General features: G+C 40.4%; 2 protein-coding genes across 4 annotated transcripts in view; one reads left to right on the top strand and one right to left on the bottom strand.

The window, feature by feature from the left end:
• The first annotated feature begins 5,307 nt into the window (after nucleotides 1–5,307).
• Nucleotides 5,308–22,324, top strand: LYL1 (LYL1 basic helix-loop-helix family member). 3 transcript variants are annotated; one of them, XM_083355822.1, is made up of 5 exons: nucleotides 5,363–5,484; nucleotides 8,135–8,265; nucleotides 17,112–17,542; nucleotides 20,050–20,141; nucleotides 20,347–22,324. In XM_083355822.1, the coding sequence occupies exons 2-5, from the start codon at nucleotides 8,224–8,226 to the stop codon at nucleotides 20,688–20,690; spliced, it is 909 nt and encodes a 302-aa protein (XP_083211948.1). In that variant the 5' UTR covers nucleotides 5,363–5,484; nucleotides 8,135–8,223; the 3' UTR covers nucleotides 20,691–22,324. The 3 variants fall into 3 exon arrangements, with proteins under 3 accessions (XP_083211949.1, XP_083211948.1, XP_083211947.1); XM_083355823.1 differs by lacking the exon at nucleotides 8,135–8,265 and having other exon boundaries at nucleotides 5,308–5,484; XM_083355821.1 differs by lacking the exons at nucleotides 5,363–5,484; nucleotides 8,135–8,265 and having other exon boundaries at nucleotides 16,882–17,542.
• Nucleotides 5,384–22,505, bottom strand: part of NFIX (nuclear factor I X) — a 261,782-nt gene continuing 244,660 nt past the window's right edge. The window contains exons 14-15 of the mRNA XM_083355813.1: nucleotides 8,168–11,527; nucleotides 5,384–5,468 (exon numbers count right to left, since the gene is read on the bottom strand). The gene's annotated coding sequence lies outside the window, so the exon portion shown is untranslated. The remainder of the gene's footprint in view (nucleotides 5,469–8,167; nucleotides 11,528–22,505) is intronic.

Here is a 22,505-nt window from a genome sequence, read left to right as displayed (position 1 = left end):
CAGTATCATCTGCCGATCTATTTGCTTGGTAGGCACACTAAAAGGGGTCTAACAGGGCTCTAACATGTTGAAGAGTTACAGCATGATCAAAAGGAGAATAACCTCTGAAGACTATCTGCTTCTTGAAATGATTGTTCTCACTTTTAATCCAGTCCAAAAGTGTTTATACTGTACAATTATCTGGCATAAGGTTTACTGATAGTAATCAATGGATACATTTGCATTTCTTTTTTATATAACCAGGGCTCATCAAGATTAGAACTCAGTAATCAGGAGTACGTTCTGTTGTCCATACAAGTGAATATGGAGGACAAGGCAATGCTTTAGTGTTAATGTTACAGCTTGGAGCATTGGTCAGTTTTAATTGCTTGATTAAATTGGCAGTCTCAGAGCCTGAGATAGGAGGCAGTGATGTTTACCAAGTATCTTTCGTAGGCTAATCCCATTTTTGGGTAGAGTGATTTCTTCTGTGTGTGCATCAACTTAAAAGGATCCACCCTAGTGGGTGCAGAAATGAAAAACTGGCACTTGTAATGGGAAGGACATCAAGTAAAAATTACAAATTGCCAGAACATAGTTGACTTCTTGGACCGAGAGGCAGGTACAGTATGTAGTTGATTCCATATCTCTCACAGGTCTATTTCATACTTACAGTGTCTGGATAATGATTGGATAACCCACTGATTATCCAAATTGGATACTAAACTCTTCATTCCACAAATATTTTATTTTATTGTTATTTTACTTTTTAATAATTTATAAAATTGAATTTTTATTTCAAGCATAGTATCTCTTAAAGAAGCTAAAATTTCATATACCTTCAGAGGTTGCTAAAACATCTCTGTCAAACTGTTTAATTAATACAATCTTCAGTGGTTTATACATTGCCAAGTGCATATTAATAACAAGTCTAACTTGAACAACGTTTCAAAATCTTTAAAACAACCACTAAAAATAAAATAATTTAAAATATTAATCTCTTGTTTAAGCCAAGCATTTCAGAATATTCAGAATAGCAGATTTGGAAGGGATCTTGGAGGTATTCTAGTCCAACTTCCTGCTCAAGCAGGAGACCCTATACCACTTCAGACAAATAGCTATCCAGTCTCTTCTTAAAAGCCTCCAGTATGCAGCACCAGTTTCCAATATAATATGTTTCCCACTGATTCCAGATTTTAATTATTCCACAATGTCAACTTCCCAAGTGATTTGGGATCAACCTATTAATACAAAGAAATGTGGCCTTCTGATCAAAAGATGCCCTCCATGTTGCCCTTTCTGCTGATAAAACAGCCACTACATGGTGCTTATATTGGATGAGCATAGTAATTCTCTCCCAGACCTATGCAAATCTCTCTTTCCATGCAATTTGGTTATTTTGCTTTTCTCTTCTTTTTGTTACAGGAACTCATTGTGGTTTATGTTCTCCAATGTCATCAGAAAGTATCCATGTGGTTTTTTTGCTACCTTTCTTTTCTTTCTATCTTTTAGCTATGTTGTGAACACTTTTCTTTTATTCCCAAGCACCCATAAATCACTCAAGTGACTTAAGGAAATCAGGTCACCTTCAAAAGAAAAGCGCATGTTTCTAATAAAAATGAGAAGAATATTGACCAGTTTCTGAACCAGGCTTGGCCTCACATCTTCAGTTAAAGATGGATTTGTGTCCATTGTCTGATCATTTCTAGAAGGTGATCTAAGTAATTTACTGGTGCTCTTTAGGGGGTGAAGAAGAGAAATGCAAGTAATGTTTCATCATCAAGAGAGGCTGATAGTTATTGTAATCCCATAGCCTGCATCCTGATCTGATCATCTTACCCTGTACTTCTTAAATAGCTTTCAAAAACTTCCACAAGCCTTTGGAGTCAGGGTAAAATCAATCCTTATTAACCTGGCTCAGTCTTGCTGTGTACACCTCTACAAGTTGTGCTGTCAGTAACCCCCGATTCCTGAAGTATGATTAGTATTGCACCGGGGGCCTTGTATACCGATCCCCTAGATACTTCTTAGAACAGTGATGGCGAACCTTTTAGAGATCGAGTGCCCAAACTGCAACCCAAAACCCACTTATGTATCGTCAGGTGCTGGGTGGGCATGGCCCATTGGGTGGGCATGGCTGAGGTGGTAATGGCGGACTGGGTGGGACTAAAAAGTTCAATCAATCAATTCCAACTTTGCGAGATGTTTTTTTTCCCCGCGAGAAGTTGAAATTGATGGATTGATTGAACCTTTTTTTTTGCACATGGTGGTGGAGGCTGAAAGCAAAAAGGTTTTATAAAACCCAGCTGAAGGCCTAGGACTGGGGCAATGGCGCGTGTGCCCACAGACAGAGCTCTGTGTGCCACCTGTGGTACACGTGCCATAGGTTTGCCACCACGGTCTTAGAATAACACTCCATCGAGCTATTTGTGCTAAGTCTGGTCCTGTGACAGCAGGAAGGGTTATCTCAGATCACCACCATAATTGCTAAATAAACTCTTTCTTCTAGGCTAAAGCTATAATCCTTACTTTTGTGCATCCCTAAATTTAGTTGAATGTATTTTCACATTTGAAATCGAGCAATTCATCACATGCAGTTGTTTTTCTCTATTGCATTATTTGAATCTTTAAGCATGATTGTGTTTTCTCATGTGTTAATTGAATCTAGTTCGGTTAAAGAAGAAAAAAATGACAGGAATGCGGGGGGCGGGAGAGAAATAACTTATTGTTTTAAAGGAAGAAAATTCATAGTTGTAACTCCATATTGATTGCATACATGGTGGTATATTGTTTTACTTAGAACTGGGGAAACACTGGAAGAGATTGTACAGCAGCATAAATAGCTTCTGAATGCTACTGTGCCTGCAATGAGTAGTGGAACAGAAGGCAACTATAGAAGTCCATTTTGTTAACAAACTGAAGATAGATTATCCAAAAAGCAAACTTTTCAGAGGAGAAATTTTACTTCTGCTAAAGATAATGAGAAAAACAAAGGGAGTTACTCCTAATACCAAGTTGCCTGTAGATAATTTGAGTATGCACTCATTGCTAAAGGGTGTACCCACTCCATGCACACAGACACACAAACAAACCCATACAGCCCTCTTGACCTTATTAGCATCCAGGAGTTCCAGGAAATGTTCCTCCAAACAGTTTGTCGTGCCAAATCATTCCATGGAAGCTTGCAAGGATAGCTCATCATAATAGGTTGTTATAAGCAGATTGTGCAGTGAAAATTTCATAGTTGCTTCATAGTTGCTTCTGAAAACTAGTCTTGACTATTAAGCCAAAAGGTGAGTCCATATGTGTATGATGGCTGCTTTTCTTTTTGTGGATATTTTTTGTTTAAAATTTGGGGTCATCCCTAGCCTACAACCTTGCTCATGGACTTTGGGTTTTTATTGATTGATTTAGTTTGATAATATCTTTTCATGGATTGTTCTTAGGACAGTTCTGCTCAGGAATATTCGGGAGAAGGGCGGTATACAAATTTAATAGATAAATAAATAAATAAATAAATAAATAAATAAATAAATAAATATTCCAGTGAAGTTGGGGTTTTTTCCATTTATTTATTAAATTTCAGGGCCATTAGTACCTCAAACAATTCTGGATGGCTTATAATTAAAATCCCCATTCATATAAATAACACAGCTGACCAGAAGAGCAAAATATAAAAATTACCAGAACCATGGTGAAACAAAATAATTTTTAAAGAAATAGGGGAAGAGAGGTCTTCAGTCATCTTGTCTCCAGGGCTTGGGAGAACAATCAGGTTTTCAATTATTTCTTAAACAATGTAAGGGTGTGGGTGTCCATAGTAGATGCTTTTTTTGTTAATGTTCATAGAGATTGACAACCTAGATTGGCTGACTCCTGCTCATTTTTACCCAATAGTGTAAAGGTATACAAATCCCACTTCCATGTAATTGTGGCTCAGCTGAAAGAAGATATTTCACTCCACAACCAGTGGTGGGATTCAGCCAGTTCACACTACTTTGGCAGAAATGGTAGCTAATTTTTTGCTGCCCAGACCCAGAATGGACTTCCGGAAGTGGCATCCACACAGAGAACCAGTTGTTCACATATGTGAATTCCACCACTGCCCACCACTCACAGTGTGGCAGTCACACTACGATTATGTTCCATGTGAACAGGACTTTTGATCAGCTGCATTGTATTATAGTCTGTTTTGCCTTGTGTCATTCACAAGGGATCCATTCAAAATGGAAGAGTTTTCTACAAAGCTATTAATTTTCCTAATATGTGCAGTTCTGCCAGTTTCCTTTAGACATGCTATAAATGACATGGCTAAAAAATGACATTTAAATGGCCTCAGGTTAGATGAGTTCCTACTAGGTTAATAAGTTCACATTGGTCCATGTAAACATACTTTCTTTACAGGAAGTCCTAAGGTCTTTAATTAGCCATTGATCTTGCTGCCAATGGCTCACGGGCTGATATCCACATTAAGGAAGGCTGAAGGAAGTGTTGGCTTTCAACCAAGTAAGCGGGATGCCCAGCTGGAGACAGATAGGCACAGTATCTGGAAGGAACCCCAAGCCAGCAGGCTGGAGGGACAAAACCTGGTTTCTTCTCTGCTTTTTGGCTACCCTCATATACAAGGCATACTTCTGGTGCCTGTGAAAGCGCTCTGAGGATTACTAAGCTACCTCCCTCCTGTGTGTGCTGTGGAGACTTTAGTGCTCACTGGCCTATGTTATTCTAGCATGTAGACGCTGGGCTTCCTCTTGTTTGCCTTCCAAGTCCTCTGGCTTCAGCTGGGTCTGACTCGGGAGTTTCCTTATCAGTCCCGTGCAGGCAGCTCCTGTGCTGCTTATCTACAAGCTGCAGAATATCCCCTGTCCAAAGAGGGCAGGAAATCTCTCTCATGCAGGGGAGGGGAGCAGGAGGGGGCGGGAAGAGGGAGGGGGCTTGGCCCAGGCTCCGTCTTCAAAGCAGCTCCTTCCAGTGGCCAAAGGGAGCCTGTCAAAAAAGAGAAGTGGCCACAGGGGGGATTCAGAGGGAACAAGGTGGCAGGAAAAGCTGGAGCCTAATTGATTTGACGTCCCCAACACCACTGCTAGTGACAATAATAATTATTTGCAACCTCTGGCTGAGGAAACCAGTGGCGAAGAGAGGAAGCAGCCGCGAATCATGGCCCCCAAGCATGGCAGCCAGCAGCAGCCATGTGGCTGACGATGAGGGTAAATTCTTGGATAATACCAGTGGGTTACATCCTTTCCAGACTCTAGAATTGGACCCCAGCAACTTGTGTTTCATCATCAGGTGGATTCTCACAGCACCCTCTCTACATGTCCCTCCACTTTGCCATCCAGGCCTCCTTACAGTCAGCAGTTAGGTGACCCTTCATTTCCTTTGAAGAACCCCAGCAATCACCTGGAATTCTTCCATCTGCCTCCTTGCCAGCAACAGGGACTTGGAGATGTCCATCCTTGATCTTTGGAAACTGGAAGATGGCTTTGGTCCTACACAGTTGGACAGGTGAGGATCGGGCATTTAGGGGCTGGTAGAGAAAGCACGTTTCTGGGCAAAGAAGAGCATTTCAGCAAGGATTTGATTTCAGAAAAGATTGTGGACCAATGTCTTTCCATTTATTAATTCCACATAGGTTGGGCAGTTGAGCTATTTCCCTTTCTTGCAATTTACTATTGACCTAAGGCTAAATCTCTTCTACATACATTGCTGTGCATGTTTTCCTTGTATGCAGTGTCATGTATTTTTTTTCTCTTTAGTAGTAAACAGTCTCGGTATTTTTATAACCATTCCCTTATTATATGAAGCAATCTGTAAAAAGGAGGTTTAAAGCTTCGTCTAAAATAATGTGTTTTCTTAAAACATTTTAGTTTAGATTTGTATTTTTCTAAATTGGTTTGTCTTTTTCTAACTCTCTCTCTGTTTCTTTAAATGCCTAGTTTAAGAAAAGCAGTAGCCTCTATAAGCTTTAGAACATATAACTACAGAACGAAAATTTCACATTACTCTTCTGTAATCACAAGCCAAATAGATTTTGCATCAAAATCTAAAAATTCTAAAAGTTAGAATAACATCCTGTTGGAAATTATAGCTGTTATATGAGTTTTCATTTCTTTTTGAGATGTTTACAATTAAACAATTTCCAGACATCAATAGATTTACAATTACCGGTTATACTTTTCATTTGAATTTCAAATTCTTCTGAGTTCTTTTAGTTTTTCTTAGAATGTATCATTGTTATCATTTAACCTATAGTGATATATCTAATTAGTCTGACAATTGCATCCCTTATCATGTAGTTAGTATCAGCTTCATGGTTTCCTTCCAGAATGCAATCTGAAGTAAAACTGAGTGATTTATTTGGTTCAATGTACTTTGTAAGATTAAATCCAAAGCTCTTTCAAGAATTCTATCAGAGTAACACTTAATATTCTTTTATCTATTATTCTGACTTACTCTACACTAATGTACACTAGACCTCTGTTGTTATAGTCTATAAGATAAGGACCCACATGATCATTTATGAAAGAGGCATGTTTGAATTTCAGAATAATACACTAACTAAAGAATGTACTTTTAAGGATACTAGATTATAGAGCTGACCTCAATATTTTGGGAAGCTGGAAATATTAAATAGGGGAAGAGATTTTTCCCGCTTGCTTTAAGGAAGGGCCTTTATAACCATTACACACTTCCTCCGTGACAAACTTCCGTGTAGGAAAAGGAATAAAGGCTGCCTGTATATTGTCACATGTGACATTGCACACACATCTTTGCTTTGGTATAAGCACATTTCCTGGAAACCTGAGGATCTTTGTATATATTCCTCACATAGATAAACTAGAAATTTAAGTGTTGTGAAATTGTCACAAGAGAGAATCAACACGTGAGAAATGTATTCACTAGGCCTTTCTTCCGGGAGAAATTGTAATGCTTTTAAGTCACACAAATATTGTTGAGTTTTATGATAATAACATATTATATGCATAATAACTGCCATTTCATTTTCCTTTTCACAAAAATTGATGCCTGATAGTTTACAAAATCCTAAGGTTTCTATTGTACCCCTTGAAATTCCTTCACAAACATACACACACTGGCAATGGGCTTCACTTTCCTCCATTTTTGGAGCAAGTCTCTGATATGCCAGGCAAAACTTGGAGTGGGTCTGTATTGTGCATAGTTTAATCAGTGCTTTGAAGAAAACAAAACAAAATGAAATGAAATAAGCAGCTGTGCTAGCATTAGCAAAAGATTAATAATCTACTTAATTAGAAGTATTTTGATTTTAGTCAGTACCCTTTGAAGTAAGAGAACAAATTTAATTTAATTCACTCAAATTATTTGTGGATTAACTATAGTGAATTTTCCATAGTTATTTAACTATATGGTTAGTTATTTAGCTATAGTATTATAACTATAGTTATGTTTTATGCATCCCATTTTCTCCTCTGTGTAATAGCTGCCCTAGTGAAGAGCTGCACACCCCAAACTTGTGAATTTCTATGTAATAAGGCTGCCTTTCAGCTTCACAAACTATGATAACTCAGGTATTTCAGTTACAGAACTGGCTTTTGGAAAAGCACTTTCTGCTTTCTAACTGTATGCATATCCAAACATACACAGTCAAAAGGAGCCCTTCTTTCTCTTTTAATTTAGGGTAAGAATAGCTTTGAAAGATCCTTGGATTCTGCTTGCTGGGAAGCCAACCCCTCCTGATGACATTTGCAAAACCATTTCCTTAATTTTTTTAAACATTTTTATTGCCTGGTATTGGAACAAAGGACTGAGGCATTGGCTCGGCATGTGCTTGGCTGTTATTTTATCTCTTTCATTTCAGTTACTTGCTTTGCAAAATGTCATCTCATCTATTTCAGCGATGAATCAGAGGTATGGGAAAGGAGAGGTCACCTACATATCATCTCATTTGTATTGAATAGATGGTCAAGAATTTGTTCCTCTCTTTGTTGCTTCACAATCTATTCAAACAGTCCCACTGACAATGAAATCTCATTATTCACGTGTGTGCTTTAATATGCACTAGGCCTGATAGAGTTTTGACTAAAAACCAAGTAGCTGCAAAAAAGGTAAAACCTTTAAAGTAAAAATTCATTGGGTGAAAAATGTAAGCATTGTCTGAACAAACTTTTTTTCCCAGAACTACAGAACTGAAAGATTACAACAGCCTTACCTAATCTGCTACAATCCAGATATACTGGACTATATCTCCTGTTTTCAGAAGCGAGCATGATGAATGATGGGCTTTGTGGTTCTGGAAAATTGGGAAAGGTGAAGCTAGTATGAGCATGGCAGCTGTGTTTTTAGCCAAAGCAAGTGCAATATGAACCCATAGCAACTGCTGCCATTCTCTCCATTGTTAGACACACTCACCACAGGACATAATCTTATAACAGTGCTGACACCCACTGTGTGATCCAGGATGACTGGATGAGTTGTGTCTTGGTCATTTCCAAGTCTCCAAACTGTCCCAAATAAGGCTGGAAAGTTGCCACATTCTATTCCTCCACTCACATCACCACCCCTGCTACCACTACAAAACTCTGGAGGCCTAATCAGAACAGGTGTCCCAAATTCTTTTTGCCCCTTTTCAGTTACGCGTGGCCATAAAGGGGAATGAGTGAAAACTAAAGCAACAGTACACTCAAAGAGGATTCTTTGTCTTAGATGAGGAAAGGACAAGGTAACTTACTGGTCAGCTGTTCGGACAACATTACAACTATTCCTTCCCCAACCTCACAAGTGAACATGCAAATCAGCTACTCCTCATGCATTTTTTTTCAGTCCTGCTCTTCATCTCTGGGGGCTGCTGGTAGGGAGAATTGCTGATAAGAAAGGTGTTTTCCGTAGCACCTCTGTAACCACTTCTCTTGCCCTGAAGATGAAATTCCAAATATTCTTCATGCAGTAACCAACAGAGCAGAAATATAAAGCTTAAGTTTATTAACTGCAAATAAGTGTTCGTTTGTTTCAAGTTATAATGGTGTTGATCATATCTCAGAAATGATCTCATAGAGTAAAAAACAAAAAATCTAGAGCAGAAAGTCATCTTAATAAAATAAGGCTAAAACATTTGGGGGTTTTGGTTCAAGAAAAAAATATCACAAAAGGAAGGAAGGAAGGAAAGAAGGAAGGAAGGAAAGAAGGAAGGAAGGAAGGAGTTGGGATATTTTATTTTCTTATGTTATATAAATTTACTAGGTGAAGGCCTTTTTAGGTACCTATCAAAAGGCATTTACCACCTTAATAGATATACTTGGCTGAAAAAATAAACAGATGTAGAAATGAGAAAAAAGGGTATAAAAATGTCTGATTTGCCCAGGGAAGGTACATCTCTTCTGGACGTCCCTTGGCTCATGGAAGATGAATCAACTAGTTCTCCCCTTCAATGAGAGGTTTCTGTCAATGGAATGGGGAGAATGTGATTTTCAACTCTTCTATCTTTCTGCAACCACCTGTAGTCTCTCAGAATTTGTTCTGGAGGCCAGAAGAAATTTCTGGAAAAGAGAGAGTTGAAAGTCACACTTCTCTCTGTTCCTTTCAGCAGAGGGAAGCTTGTGGGATTGAATTAGGTCAGCTGCTGAAAGTCGCTTCAGGGCTGAGAAAAACATAATCTTCAATATTATTTATTTTTATTTTTAATTTATTTATTAAATTTATATGCCTTATTATTACTAATACTAGTACTACTATATTATCTGCTCACAACAATCTGAAGTGCCAATTGCCACTTCTTTAGCTGGCATAATTATTTACAATTATTATTATTATTCTTGTTGTTGTTTACATCTCTAAGCCTCCTGACTCCCAGGAACTCTGAGCGGTGCACAAATGATTAAAATGATTAAAACATAAAAATGTGACAATAAAAATATCAAAAAGCAAAAAAGGATAGAGATGGCAGGATAACCAACCATGTGGGGAAAAAAATGAAAGCAACCTAATTTAAAAAGAGGCTCCAGTCATGCCCACCAGTCATGTCTGGGTGAAAAGCTGGGTTTTCAGACTCCTTTCAAACACTAAGATTGGAAATCCACCATGGGCAGTCTGACTAGGAAAAAAGAAAACAGAATGCTACATTTGACAGATTTATCTAGTGATGGATCTCTAAACTTCTTTCCATTTTCGTTCTTCAGTGGCAAAAGAATTGAGGTAGGAACAAAACATCTGTCAACTTTCTTTGACTGGTTGACTCTTGGATAACAAATTTAAGAGCTTAATCTGAACTACCTGAACATTCCAGCCTGAGATGTCAGTTGTATGCACTTTATCATTTCTTCAGTGGTTATGATGAATTCACTTTTTCTTGGCATTCTTCTAAGACAAGCAATTGCTGAAGAAGCATTATTTTGATTGTGACATTGCGATGTCACAGCTATTATATAGATTGGCATCAAATTAAATGCAAAAGGGTATCTTGATGAGTGGTTTTGTATTTGTCAAACCTGCCAAATTTTTCAAACATGATTTATACTTTGGTGCATTTTGACACTTCTCATTTTCTTCCACGGAATATGATGCTGGAAGTGAACTTAGTAATGGAAAACATAGCCAGTGAAAGGAGTTATGTGAATGAAGAGAGCTCAGCTGCACTCATCCATGGCCAGCAAACTCCACCCCAGAGAAATATACTAGTGGGACAGATATAATTTTAAACAAGTAGATATTCTACCCTCATGTGCACTTTGAGCTTGTAGTTTGTACTTGGGAATCAAAGTAAATGGGAGAGCAATCAGTCTCAAATCTAGTTACTGGTTACTTGGTTGTTGGTTCATTAGGACACTTTCATAGATCCAAGTTGCACATTCCAAATATTTCCCAAAGCTTCACAACCATTCTTGCCATGGGTGGTGTACCTGACCATGTGTCATAGAAATAAAATAATGACAGCACAACTCAGATGTCATCTATTTTTAAAGCATTCATCTGAAAAGTCTTACATTTGCATAAGATAATTGTAGTTTTGGTGGTAAATGTTTCATCACAATGAGAGCAGAGAGACTGTGAAAAAGAAAGGGGCTGTGTCAAGGTCTCCACTTTCTCTCCTCATGACTATTCTGCAATCAAACTTGGACTGGATGGATCTTCAAATATGGGATTGCCCTTAGTGAAAAAAGATATAGGATCAACCTAATCAGAACTTGAATTAGATTTCTTTTCCCTTTCCTAAGGACTCCATAGTATAGAAAATTCTTGAAATCCTTACATTGCATACAGGAATATGCTTCCTCCTTGAAGCTTAAACCTGGCAAAGTTCAGTGTCTGTATTATTTCTAATGCCAAGGATTAACCCTGAAAAAAGGAATATATTAAAAGCATGACCTTAATCACTGTAGCAAAGTATGTGGACTTATCTGGTTGAGGGTTGATGCAGCAGGACTGCTCTTGGTTATTTTGGGTGGTGAGGGGATGTCCATCTGCTAGAGCTGTTCCCACAATGTTTGTTGTTATGGCAGGAGAACTTCATGGAGTATCTAGATGACAGTGTCATCCTTTTGTCAACGTGTATTTGAACTTGTCTGTTTTTCTTCCTCTTTGTATAGAAAACTACTGTTTAAGCAGAAAAATCCTGAATCCTTGTGAGCCATGATAATTCATTGACCTTCTTAATTCCTTCCGCAAAACTGTGGTTGTTTTTAGCATTCACCATATATTTACTTCCTGCTAGCAGTTTACCTCTATCTATAGGAAATATTGTAATCGGGTTTTAGATTTTGGCTGTGGTTTGTTCTCCAAGCTTGTTTTAATATAGCTTCTGAACATTTCATTACCAAACTAGGTAACATCATCAGCAGGATGTTCTTGCCCTATTCTCCTTAGCTCATAAGCGTCTTGTGTGCCACTGTGGTCAGTTGTTTGGAGCTATATTTGAATTCCGAGCAGCTGATTGGTTCCCTTGTTGATTGGCACTTTGAATGGTCTGGTTTCTTACATTTTGATATGTTGGATCTAAATCAATACGTTTGTTAATTGCTCCTTTGGTGGAATACCAGGTCTCAATAAGTTTACCCCCATATAACTTTGAAGTAATAGGAAATATTTGTAATTCAGGTTTTAGATTTTGTATGGCCATAAACTTGAGAAAGTGACTGGCTGAATCTCACCCAGCTAGCTTTGTGCTTAGGAATAAAACTTTTGCCCAGGTTTGCCTGGTGCGCCAGTTGCGGCCCTATCTGGACCGGGAGGCCTTATGTACGGTCACTCATGCGCTCGTGACCTCTCGCCTAGACTACTGTAATGCTCTCTACATGGGGCTTCCCTTGAAGACTACTCGGAGGCTCCAACTGGTACAGAATGCGGCCGCGAGAGTTGTCTTGGGAGTTTCCCGGTACTCCCATGTTACACCTTTGCTCCGTGAGCTGCATTGGTTACCAGTTGTCTTCCGGGTAAGGTTCAAGGTTTTGGTTATGATCTTTAAGTCCCTACATGGCATGGGTCCGCGATACCTCGAGGACCACCTGCTGCCAGCGTCGACTCCCCTCCGCCCTGTGCGCGCCCACAGAGAGGGCCTCCTCAGGGTGCCTCCTGTCAAGGAATGTCGACTGGTGGCCCCCAGGGGGAGGGCCTTCTCTGTGGGTGCTCCGGCATTATGGAACCAACTGCCGGTTGAGCTCCGGACGGCATCAGACCTCCGATCCTTCCGTCGCGGGTTGAAGACCCATTTATTTGAACTAGCGGGTCTGGCCTGATGGGGGTACATGGGTTTTTTATAGGCTTGTTTTATTATTCTTGTTTTAACTTGGGCATTGATTTAATTGTCTTTTAATTTTTGTATTGTCATTTATATTTATGCCCTGTGAACCGCCCTGAGTCCCTTTGGGAGAAGGGCGGTATAGAAATCTCAATAAATTAAATTAAATTAAATTAAATTATGGTTTCCAGGTTTCTAGCCTGGTGCCTTAATCTTTACACCAAGCTAGCTCTCATAGTAACACTATACACATATATTTTAAAGGATGTTGCTTTACATGGTTCACATAGTTTCAATGAATAAATGTATTATTTAATAATCAAATTTGTATCTGGTGGCCATCTCTAGATGACTTGTTGTTTTATCATTTGTGGAATTAATTGGGGGGGGCGAGTTCTGAGGTGAAATTCAGTTCTTTGTGTGAGAAGATACTGTTTCCTCTAGCAGAATGAAGCTGGGCCCAATTTCCCCTCTCCCTCATAGCTTTTTATGTTTTTTTTTAATTTTCTACTGGGGGGGCGGGCTCTTAACCATCCAAAGCACATATGTGGGCATGTATGCAATAGAAGAGGAAAAAGAACTAAATGCACACCTTCCAACAAAACATCCATTTTCAAAGCGTGTTTAGCTATCATATCAGGTATAATTTACTAGCAAACAACATTGTGACTCCCATTGCAGAGGATTGGCTCATCTTTCATTTTGTCATTTTCATTTTATTAAATTTGTATACCGCCCTTCTCCCGAAGGACTCAGGGCGGTGAACAGGGCATATATAAATAGCAAATACAAAAATTAAAAAAGAATTAAATAAGTGCCCAGATAAAAACAATAACAATATAAGAAACCCATTAAAAACCCTAACGTCCCCCATCAGGCCAGACCAGCTTGTTCAAATAAATGGGTCTTCAGACCGCGCCGGAAGGAGCGAAGGTCCGGTGCCATCCGGAGCTCAACCGGCAGTTGGTTCCATAGTTCTGGGGCGCCCACAGAGAAGGCCCTCCCCCTGGGGGCCACCAGTCGACATTCTCTGACCGGAGGCACCCTGAGGAGGCCCTCTGTGGGAACGCACAGGGCGGAGGGAAGTTGACGCCGGCAGCAGGTGGTCCCTGAGGTACCCCGGACCCATGCCATGTAAGGACTTAAAGACCATAACCAAAACCTTGAATCTCACCCGGAAGACAACTGGTAACCAATGTCAAAGGTGTAACATGGGAGTACCGGGAAACTCCCAAGACAACTCTCGCGGCCGCATTCTGTACCAGTTGGAGCCTCCGAGTGGTCTTCAAGGGAAGCCCCATGTAAAGAGTATTGCAGTAGTCCAGGCGAGAGGGCACGAGCACATGAGTGACCGTACACAGGGCATCCCGGTCCAGATAGGGTCGCAACTGGCGCACCAGGCGAACCTGGCGAACCTCCAAGGTCACAGTAACTGCAGGATGCATCATTGGACATGGGACTAAACACAAAAACTAGTGGGAATGGTACAATTTTAGTTTATTTTTAAAGGAGAGAAACAATGTCTATTAAAGAAAGATCCAAGAAGATAGCAGCAAGCAAGCACTAACTGGCAGGTTAGGTGCCCTTTCTTAGTTATTGGTCAGAAAAGGCAATGACTGATTGGCTTCCAGTTCTGTGTGAACCTGCCAACTTACCATCTGAATCAATCTGTGTTTTAAACCAGAACCAGAAGGCTTTTTTGTGATGGATTTAGAAGATGAAAAGAAGAATTAAGAAGTAGATAGCAAAAAGTGATCCTGTAGATTTGTCTATCTTTTGGTGCTCATCTCCCTCTCATTTCCTTCCTTCTCTCTCTCTCTCTCTCTCTCTCTCTCTCTCTCTCTCACACACACACACACACACACACACACACACACACCAGCTATTTCGTGAATTAGCAAGCCCACCATTCTGTCAGTCATTCCGCAGCACCTCCTTTGATATGCTTTTCAATGAGATGAAGTTTAGGTTCAATGGCAAAAAATGCTTTCAGCCAATCCTTGACCAGATTAGGGCAAGTAAATATGAGTAAATCAATGTTTTAAAAAGAAATGATATTTCTGCAGATATTTCTTTATTCATGAGATTAGAAAGATAGAAGAAAAAGCTGAAGAAACCTCAACATATTGCTTACATGAAAATCAACAGTCACATTACAAATATATTAATAGCAACCTCAGTTCTGCCAAAAGACCATATTTATGTAACTAAAGTACCACTGTTATCCTGAAGTGGAAAATATTAGCATTGGAAGAACTCACATTTTGCACGTGCAGCAATACAAAAAATATTTAAGGGACAAAAGTCCTAAAAGGGAGGAGGGAGTAAGAAGACAGAAAGAGAAAAAATGCAAAAGTATGTTGTGTTGCTGCACACTGCAGCATGTGCATTGTCTATTTGTTGGAACTCTCACAATACATGACATAACACAGTCACGTTCTAAGAGATCTCTGAAAGCAGTAGGCTTGTAATGGGAAAAAAATATATCTGGGCAGCTTTCTCTGCCTCTTTCCCAAGTTCCAGTTTTGAAGACAAACTTCCTCAGACTGGCACTTTTCAAGTACGGTATGTTGAATTGTGCAGATTGTAGTCTCATACTGGCAGGAAATTCTGGGATAGAAAGCAGTGAAGCCCTTGCTTGAGTGCAAGCTTGGCTGGGAATACTTTCAACAAACATAATGATGGTGGAAGGAGAAAGCCTCCTCAAAAAGAAGTCTCAAGAAAGCAGGCCTTGCCAGTCCTGAGGAGGCACACAAATGCCTTTTCCCCTCCCACAAACACAGAGCAGAGGTTTGAAGAAACTTCTCTCCACCTGTGGGTACAACCGCGACCGCTGCGGCTATCTGCCTTATCATCTCTTCTCCTTGCAGGCAGGGAAGTCACCACAGATCAAGCTTTCATAATCACCTGCAGTAAAAGCCATTCTTCACATGGCTGAAAATCACAGACAGGCTGAATCGAATCCCAGCCTTGTCAAAGTCTGGATCACAGTGTTGCCACAGTCACATATTTATGTTGCAATAAGCATCTGTGGACTAGAAGCTACTTTGGAATGTAAAGTGCCGTGATGAATAAACAAGTATAGATCTTCAAGCAGATAAAGGAGAAAAAGTTTAGAGGGGATCTATTTGTTGTTTTCTTGCCTGTCCATGGTATCCTCAAAAGCTTTCTCCAGTTCCAAAGTTCAGAAGCATCAACAATCTTTCTATCTTTTTCCTTCAAGATCACAGAGGAGATCTAGCATTCATGAAATTTGAGAAAATTGTATTTAGATACCTCAAAAAATCACTTTCGGTCTCCTAAACCATGCATGCACACTTGGAAATTAAAGCATTATATCATCTAAAATTTAGGAATAGTTGTCATATCATGGATAATTTGATACCATAATTGAAATTCATCCACAATATAATTAAGTCTATGTATTTCAAAACTGAACGCATAATATCACCTCACAATAACATCTCATCCCCTGGACCACTAAAAATCCCAAAGCTTGGCCAAATCTGTTGCAAATGTTTGGACTGAGCAAGGCATGATATGAAAGTGGGCAATCGCACTAATGCAGCAAAGGTGGTGTGTGTATATGGGGTGGGGTAATCTGCTTCTTCTCTCATAATACTCATGGAAGTCAAAATTATTCACTAAAGCTGAACAACAGAGTATTAGGGACCACAAAGGGCACTATTCAGTTGCTTAGCACATAAATGGAATTTGCAACCACCAGATGTAGTGACAGCTATCAACTGGCTTTAAAGAGGGACTAGGCAATTCCTTTGAAGTCCAAGAGCATGCCTCTTTGTCTCATTTGTTGGGAAAAAATGTCAATAAGCAATAATCTGTTGCCTTTGGCTTCCCACCATCTTTACTTATAATTGGCCATCATGAGAAAGAGAATCTAGACAAGGAAGGTGCTAGGGCTTATCCAATCTGGTTGTCGTCTTATCTTTTCTTTTTCCAGCTTAACATAAAAGAGTCAAAATATTGCAGTGATACTTGACTTATGACCACAACTGAGCACAAAATTTCTGATGTTAAGTGCATTTTGCAACAGTTGTTACATGAATCACCGCAGTTGTTAAATTAGTAGCATGGTTGTTAAGTGAATCTGGATTCCCATTGACTTCACTTGCCATAAGATCACAAAAGGTGATCACATGATCCCAGGACACTGCAACCATCATAAATATGTTGCCAAGAATCTGAATTTTGACTACATGACCATGGGGACACTTATTCTGAAGCAGTCCTAAGTATGAAAAATGGTCATAAGTCACTTTTTTCAGTGCCATTGTAACTTCAAACAGTCACTAAATGAATGGTTGTAAGTCGAGGACTACCTGTATTTTTTTTTACTACTGGAATGCCCAGTTTGGCAGAGCTGGTACAGTGTGTCAGTCTCACTTTCCTTCTGTTCTTCCTACAGATGAGAATCAAAGCAAACATGATGGAGAAGCTGAAGAATTCCCAGTCACCTGTTAAGCCTGAGCAGCCAAACCTTCCACCAGCAGTTACCCCAACCCCTCTTCCTTCCCCAAATGGTGGGCAGAATGATGTAGAGGCCACTGAACCACTCACCATCCCCACCTCATTCTCACCTCAAACAAAGGGCAGCCCTCCTGCTGAGGCTCCCCATGCAGTACTGCCCCCCAATGTCCCTGTCATCAGCCTGGGCTACAGCAAGTCCCCCACTCCTATTGAGGTCCCCACAACCCAACTCACTGCCCTACACCCCATTCCTAACTTCTTGCAGTTCTCAGGTCTGCCACCTGGACCACCTCTACCATCCCTGCCTCTGGCTGGAGTAAGGAGTCCACTTTTAGCCCCACAATACCAGCCTCATCCCTTTCTGAACAAGTAAGTCCAGAAATCAGATCTGGGGGAAAAGGAAGAAATCCTCGTTATGTTGGCAAGCTGCCAGTGCCAACCATGGGAACAATGGCAGTGGGTTCATCTAGATTGTGTTATAAGCAAATTATCCCACTTTTGGAAATTGACAAAAAAAGAACTATTGTAGGTCCATATCAGCAGCCAGAGCTTCTTTGTGTTTCCCAACATGGAATATGTGCAATTCTCAGAATACCTAGCAAGCATTTATGTTCCATACTGACTAGAATTCTGAAAACTGAAGTCCAAACATATCTGGAAGGTACAATATTAGGAACAGGTGTTTTCCTGAGATCACCAAACTTTTAAAGTCTCAGGGCAGTTGAATTTGGAAATTGAGAAGAAAGCATCCCTTGCTAATAAGATAGCTTGTTGATAAGTAGTAGAAGCTCCCACACAGTGGAAACCAGAGAGGACCTCTTGTAAGCAAGAAGGTGAGGACAGCAGCTTAAGCATGGAGTGTATTAGGCTGAGGGTCAAAATAACAATAACAGTCAAAGTGTTCATCTCATCAAGCAGATGACAAAACCAGATAGGTTTGTAACTTACTGACAAACCGTACTCAACGAATAGTCCTTAATAATACTACATCTACATGAGGGAAGTAAGCAGTGGGATACCACAAGGTTCTGTGTTAAGCCAAGTATTCTTCAATACTTCATAAATGACTTAGATGAGAGAATAGAAGGGGAACTCATCAAATTTGAAGTCCTAGTGGAAGATCACTTAAACATGAGCTAGCAGTGTGCAGTGGCAACCAAAAAAGCTAATGTAATCCTTGATTGTATAAACAGAGTCATAAAATCAAAATCATGTGAAGTATTAATACCACTTTATAAAGCCATATCTGGAATACTGGATCCAGTTTTGGCCATCATATTACAAAAAGGTACAAGGAAGAGCAACTAAGATGATTAAAAGCCTGCAAATAAAACATATGAACGATTGCAGGATTTGGGTTTGGCTAGTCTAGAGAAAAGAAGAACTAGGGAGCACATGACAGTTGTATTCCAGTATTTGAGGGGCATCAAACTATTCTCCAAAGCACCAGAGGGCAGGACAAGAAACAATGGATGGAAATTAATCAAGGAGAGAAGCAACCTGGAATTAAGGAGAAACTTCCTAACAGTGAGGACAATTAATCAGTGGAACAGCTTGCCTTCAGACGTTGTGGGTGCTTCATCACTAAGAGGTTTTTAAGAAAAGACTGGACAGCCATTTATCTGAAATGGTATAGGGTCTCCTGCTTGAGCAGGGGGTTGGACTAGAAGACTTCCATGGTCCCTTCCAGACCTATTCTCTATTCTATTCAGTAAGTCATATCCAACATATCTTAATTTTGTTCTTTTAGTCTGATTTGTTGTTTTCATTTGCAAGAGATCCTTAGTGGGAAAGAGATCTAATTACTTGATCCTGGCAGTCCTTTACTTGTTTATAGTTTGGGACTTGCCAAAACATGAACTCTCTTTACTACTATCTGTAATGAATGAGTTAACCTAGCAATTTAAAGCACAACAGGGAAGATGGGTCTTTGATTGTTTTACTGAGTTTTCTGGCCAGGACTTTAGAGGAAGCTGAGCTTATGAACTGTGCCCAAGCTACACAAAAATATATATCTGTAGAAATGGTCTAGAAATGTTCAGCTTTATTGATTATATGCTGAGAGAACCAGTGTGAAAGTGAGCAACCTGGAGGCCACTAATAATATTTCTACATGATAATGGTCCATCCAGTGCCATTCTGTGTGAAAGCCACTAGCTGAGTAGGGATGGTTGGATTGACGGAGTGGTCCCTGCCAGTGGTCCTTGAGAATGTGATAAGTTCCTGACCACTCTGAATGGGAGAAGAGCAAAGTTGTCAATGTGTCTCAGGTTCAGTTTCATCCAGTGATTTCTTTTAATGTTGAGCTTCCATTTTCTTCCCATGATTTATCAACAGCCCAAGAGTGGGTGTCCTCTCTGCTTGGTCAGTCTAAGTTGTCTTTTCTGAACATGTTTTCCCTTGCCCCAGCATCTGATGTAGGCATGGCATCAGCTGAGCTGTTAGGGATGTTTTCTACCCTAGAATGGGATGACAGTCTTTTTCAGAATAAAAATTGGAGACACACTTTGACAAATACGTCAAAATATTTATTTTGTGGATTATGATACTAAGATACATCCCAAACAATTTAACTGAGCCATTCACAATATGTGAAGGAATATAACTGAAATAATTGTTGTTAACTGGGCAGGTTTATCCTAGGTATGGGTTTTTATTTTTCACCATACTACAAATGCTATAAGGCTGGACTTGCAGAGAAGGAGGCAACAGACCCTACATAGAACATTGTTGATCCTGGACCTGCTGCCAAGAGATATGAGAAAATGATAATATTTGTAACTTACTTTTGTAGGAACATTTGTAAATAAAGTTATAAAAGCTTGTATGCATGCTTTGAGATGGAGGTTCTGATCAATGTTCTTATTTATCTCTAGCATCTACCTAGGCAACTCGGGGACTTTTGGCCTCTTTCCCAATAACCGCCTTAAGCGGAGACCAAGCCATTATGAGCAAGACATTACTGAAGGTGAGTGGCCATGGGGAAAAATCAAGTGTGTTCCTCTCCCAGGACAGAGCAGAGCGGACTAGCAGAGTAGCACATGTGACAGGTATGGAAACAATTTGTATAAAGTGGCTGCCAATATGGGGGAAGGAGTTTTCAATTCATGTTCAACATAACCCCTTTTGCAAAGGCCTCTTACTCATTCAGACTTTTCCATATATTTGCCCAGGTCTTCAACCCCAGAAAGTGGCACGCCGGGTCTTCACTAATAGCCGGGAACGGTGGCGTCAACAGAATGTGAATGGTGCCTTTGCTGAGCTTCGGAAACTCATTCCCACCCATCCACCTGACAAGAAGTTGAGTAAGAATGAGATTCTTCGCTTGGCCATGAAATATATCAATTTCCTGGTCAAGCTACTGAGTGACCAGGCCAGACTGGCTGGAGGAGAGACTGCTGAAACAGACAGCCCCTGCAATGGCACGCCCAGGACTCCATCACCATCAGCATCCATAAAACTGGAACAGTTGACCGTCGAGTCAATGACTGTGTTGGAAGCAGGAGAACCACGGTGATGTCTAGCAGTAAAAGACCACCATCATTACCTATCTCGTGCACCTACAATGCTGCACACATGGATCAAGCTTCCTAGTATCAGTGGAAACTCCTTGGCCTGCACATCCCTTCCTTGAGTCCATCACCCATGGAACGGGCTACCACAACAAGGTTATATTGACTTTGGAAGACTTCATTTGAATTCAGGAGTCCAAAAACAGATGGAGAAAGTGCTGGAGTCTCTTTGACTGAGACATCCATTGATGCTCAATGGAAGCCTCAAAATATAGGGCCTCTGGAAGAGATGAGATATGAGATTTTATGTACAATTCCCTGGTTTGGGCCGTTTTAGGGCAGCGGGGACTGCTTGAGCAAGCTAGCTCTATATGATGTTTGGTTTGCATAAGACACCCTCTAGCTCTTGTTGGCTGTAAGAGGAAGACCTTGAGGTCAGGTAACACCTTAGCTGGGAAGGGTGATCTGGAGTTTCATTTTCACTGTTTGCTAATCAATGCTTCTGACTGTTAGCCTTAACACTGTTCCTGTCAACAAATCTAAGCTTTGTTGTTGTCGGGGCCCCACATAAATATTTGAGCCTATACAAAAGAACAAACAGATATAAGAAGAAGTGGCAAGGTTAAGAAGCTGAGCTCCCAGGCTCAGCCTCCTTTCCAACTTCCCATCAAAATGGGGCTTGGCTATATCGGTGACATCTTTCCAAATGGGAAAAGAGCTGCTGAAGGATTTTGAGCATTCTTGTCAATGGCTTGGAAAGCAAGGGCTACATAACCTTATACAGACTTTTTCAGTGCATTTGCTGTGGTCTGCCTAGTTCAGTAACTCAGTCAGGGATACAGGTGGTGGTTTGTGTGAGGAAATGGAGGCACCCGTGATCATTCAGTCAGTGAGGGCAAAGCTAGAGCTCTTCTTTTTCATAGGCTGATTTTCCTGCATGCACAATGTTTTTCTTGGCAATTTTCTCTTATAAGCCCTCATCATCAGTCCCAAATATCAGAAGCACCACCTCTGCAGAACTGGGCCTTAACAATGCTCTCTGTGATCCAGGTGTGCTGCTGGGGAGTTTCTCCAGATGCAAGCAGTTAAGAGGGAGTGGATAATGGTGGCGCAGCAACTGCTGTGTCACTCCCCAGGGGCCAGTTGGGAGGGGGGTTTGCTGGAGGCCCACAGTCTCATAAACCTTCTCCCTTCCTGGAAAGAGAATGGCAGTTTGTGCTGAGTCAGTATCTTGGACTTCTCCACAAACCCTGGGCCCCTTGCCAAAACCAAATATGACAGCAATGATTCTGGAGGGAGGGAGGCCTGGGCAGCCTGTTATCAGGTGAAGAAGCTTGCTAGAAGGTCTTTGGGGTGAAGGAAGAAGAAAGATGACCATATCTACACACACACACACACACACCCCAGAGGGTGGGGGAGACAGACAACAGCACCTATTCAGTTTCCAGGTTTGCTTTCAAAAGAAATTGTTCTCTGCTAATATTTGCTTTTATTGGGAAGAGGATTTGTAAGATGGGATTCTTACACTCATCAGTGCTGCCCAAACCAGAAGCTCCTTGGAACCAAATTCTTCCATGTTGTATGATGTTTTAAAACTGAAGCCAATGCCATAAATAAAAAGAAATGTGTTTGGTGATAATTGTTGATCCTCTAAGATTGTGTGGGTTGCATGCTGTTTTGAACTATAATTTTTCATGGCAAGGAAATGATGAGGAAATATATAGGTAAGCAAAGGGCAGGAAGGATAATGACATGTTTGGCATCAATGTGTATGTGTATGTGTACAGTACGTACCGTGTTTGTGAAGGATGGGACAGAAA

Source organism: Vipera ursinii (genome assembly GCF_947247035.1).
Source record: "Vipera ursinii genome assembly, chromosome: 2".
Lineage (NCBI taxonomy): Eukaryota > Metazoa > Chordata > Lepidosauria > Squamata > Viperidae > Vipera > Vipera ursinii.
This window is presented reverse-complemented; position numbering and strand designations above follow the sequence as displayed.

Bases quoted from the DNA above. Each gene is read 5' to 3' on its own strand.
- LYL1 (XM_083355821.1), top strand. From the start codon at position 17,004: ATGGTTGTAAGTCGAGGACTACCTGTATTTTTTTTTACTACTGGAATG. The intron at 17,543-20,049 runs GTAAGTCCAGAA...ATTTATCTCTAG, and splicing joins CCTCATCCCTTTCTGAACAA to CATCTACCTAGGCAACTCGG. The intron at 20,142-20,346 runs GTGAGTGGCCAT...ATATTTGCCCAG, and splicing joins TGAGCAAGACATTACTGAAG to GTCTTCAACCCCAGAAAGTG.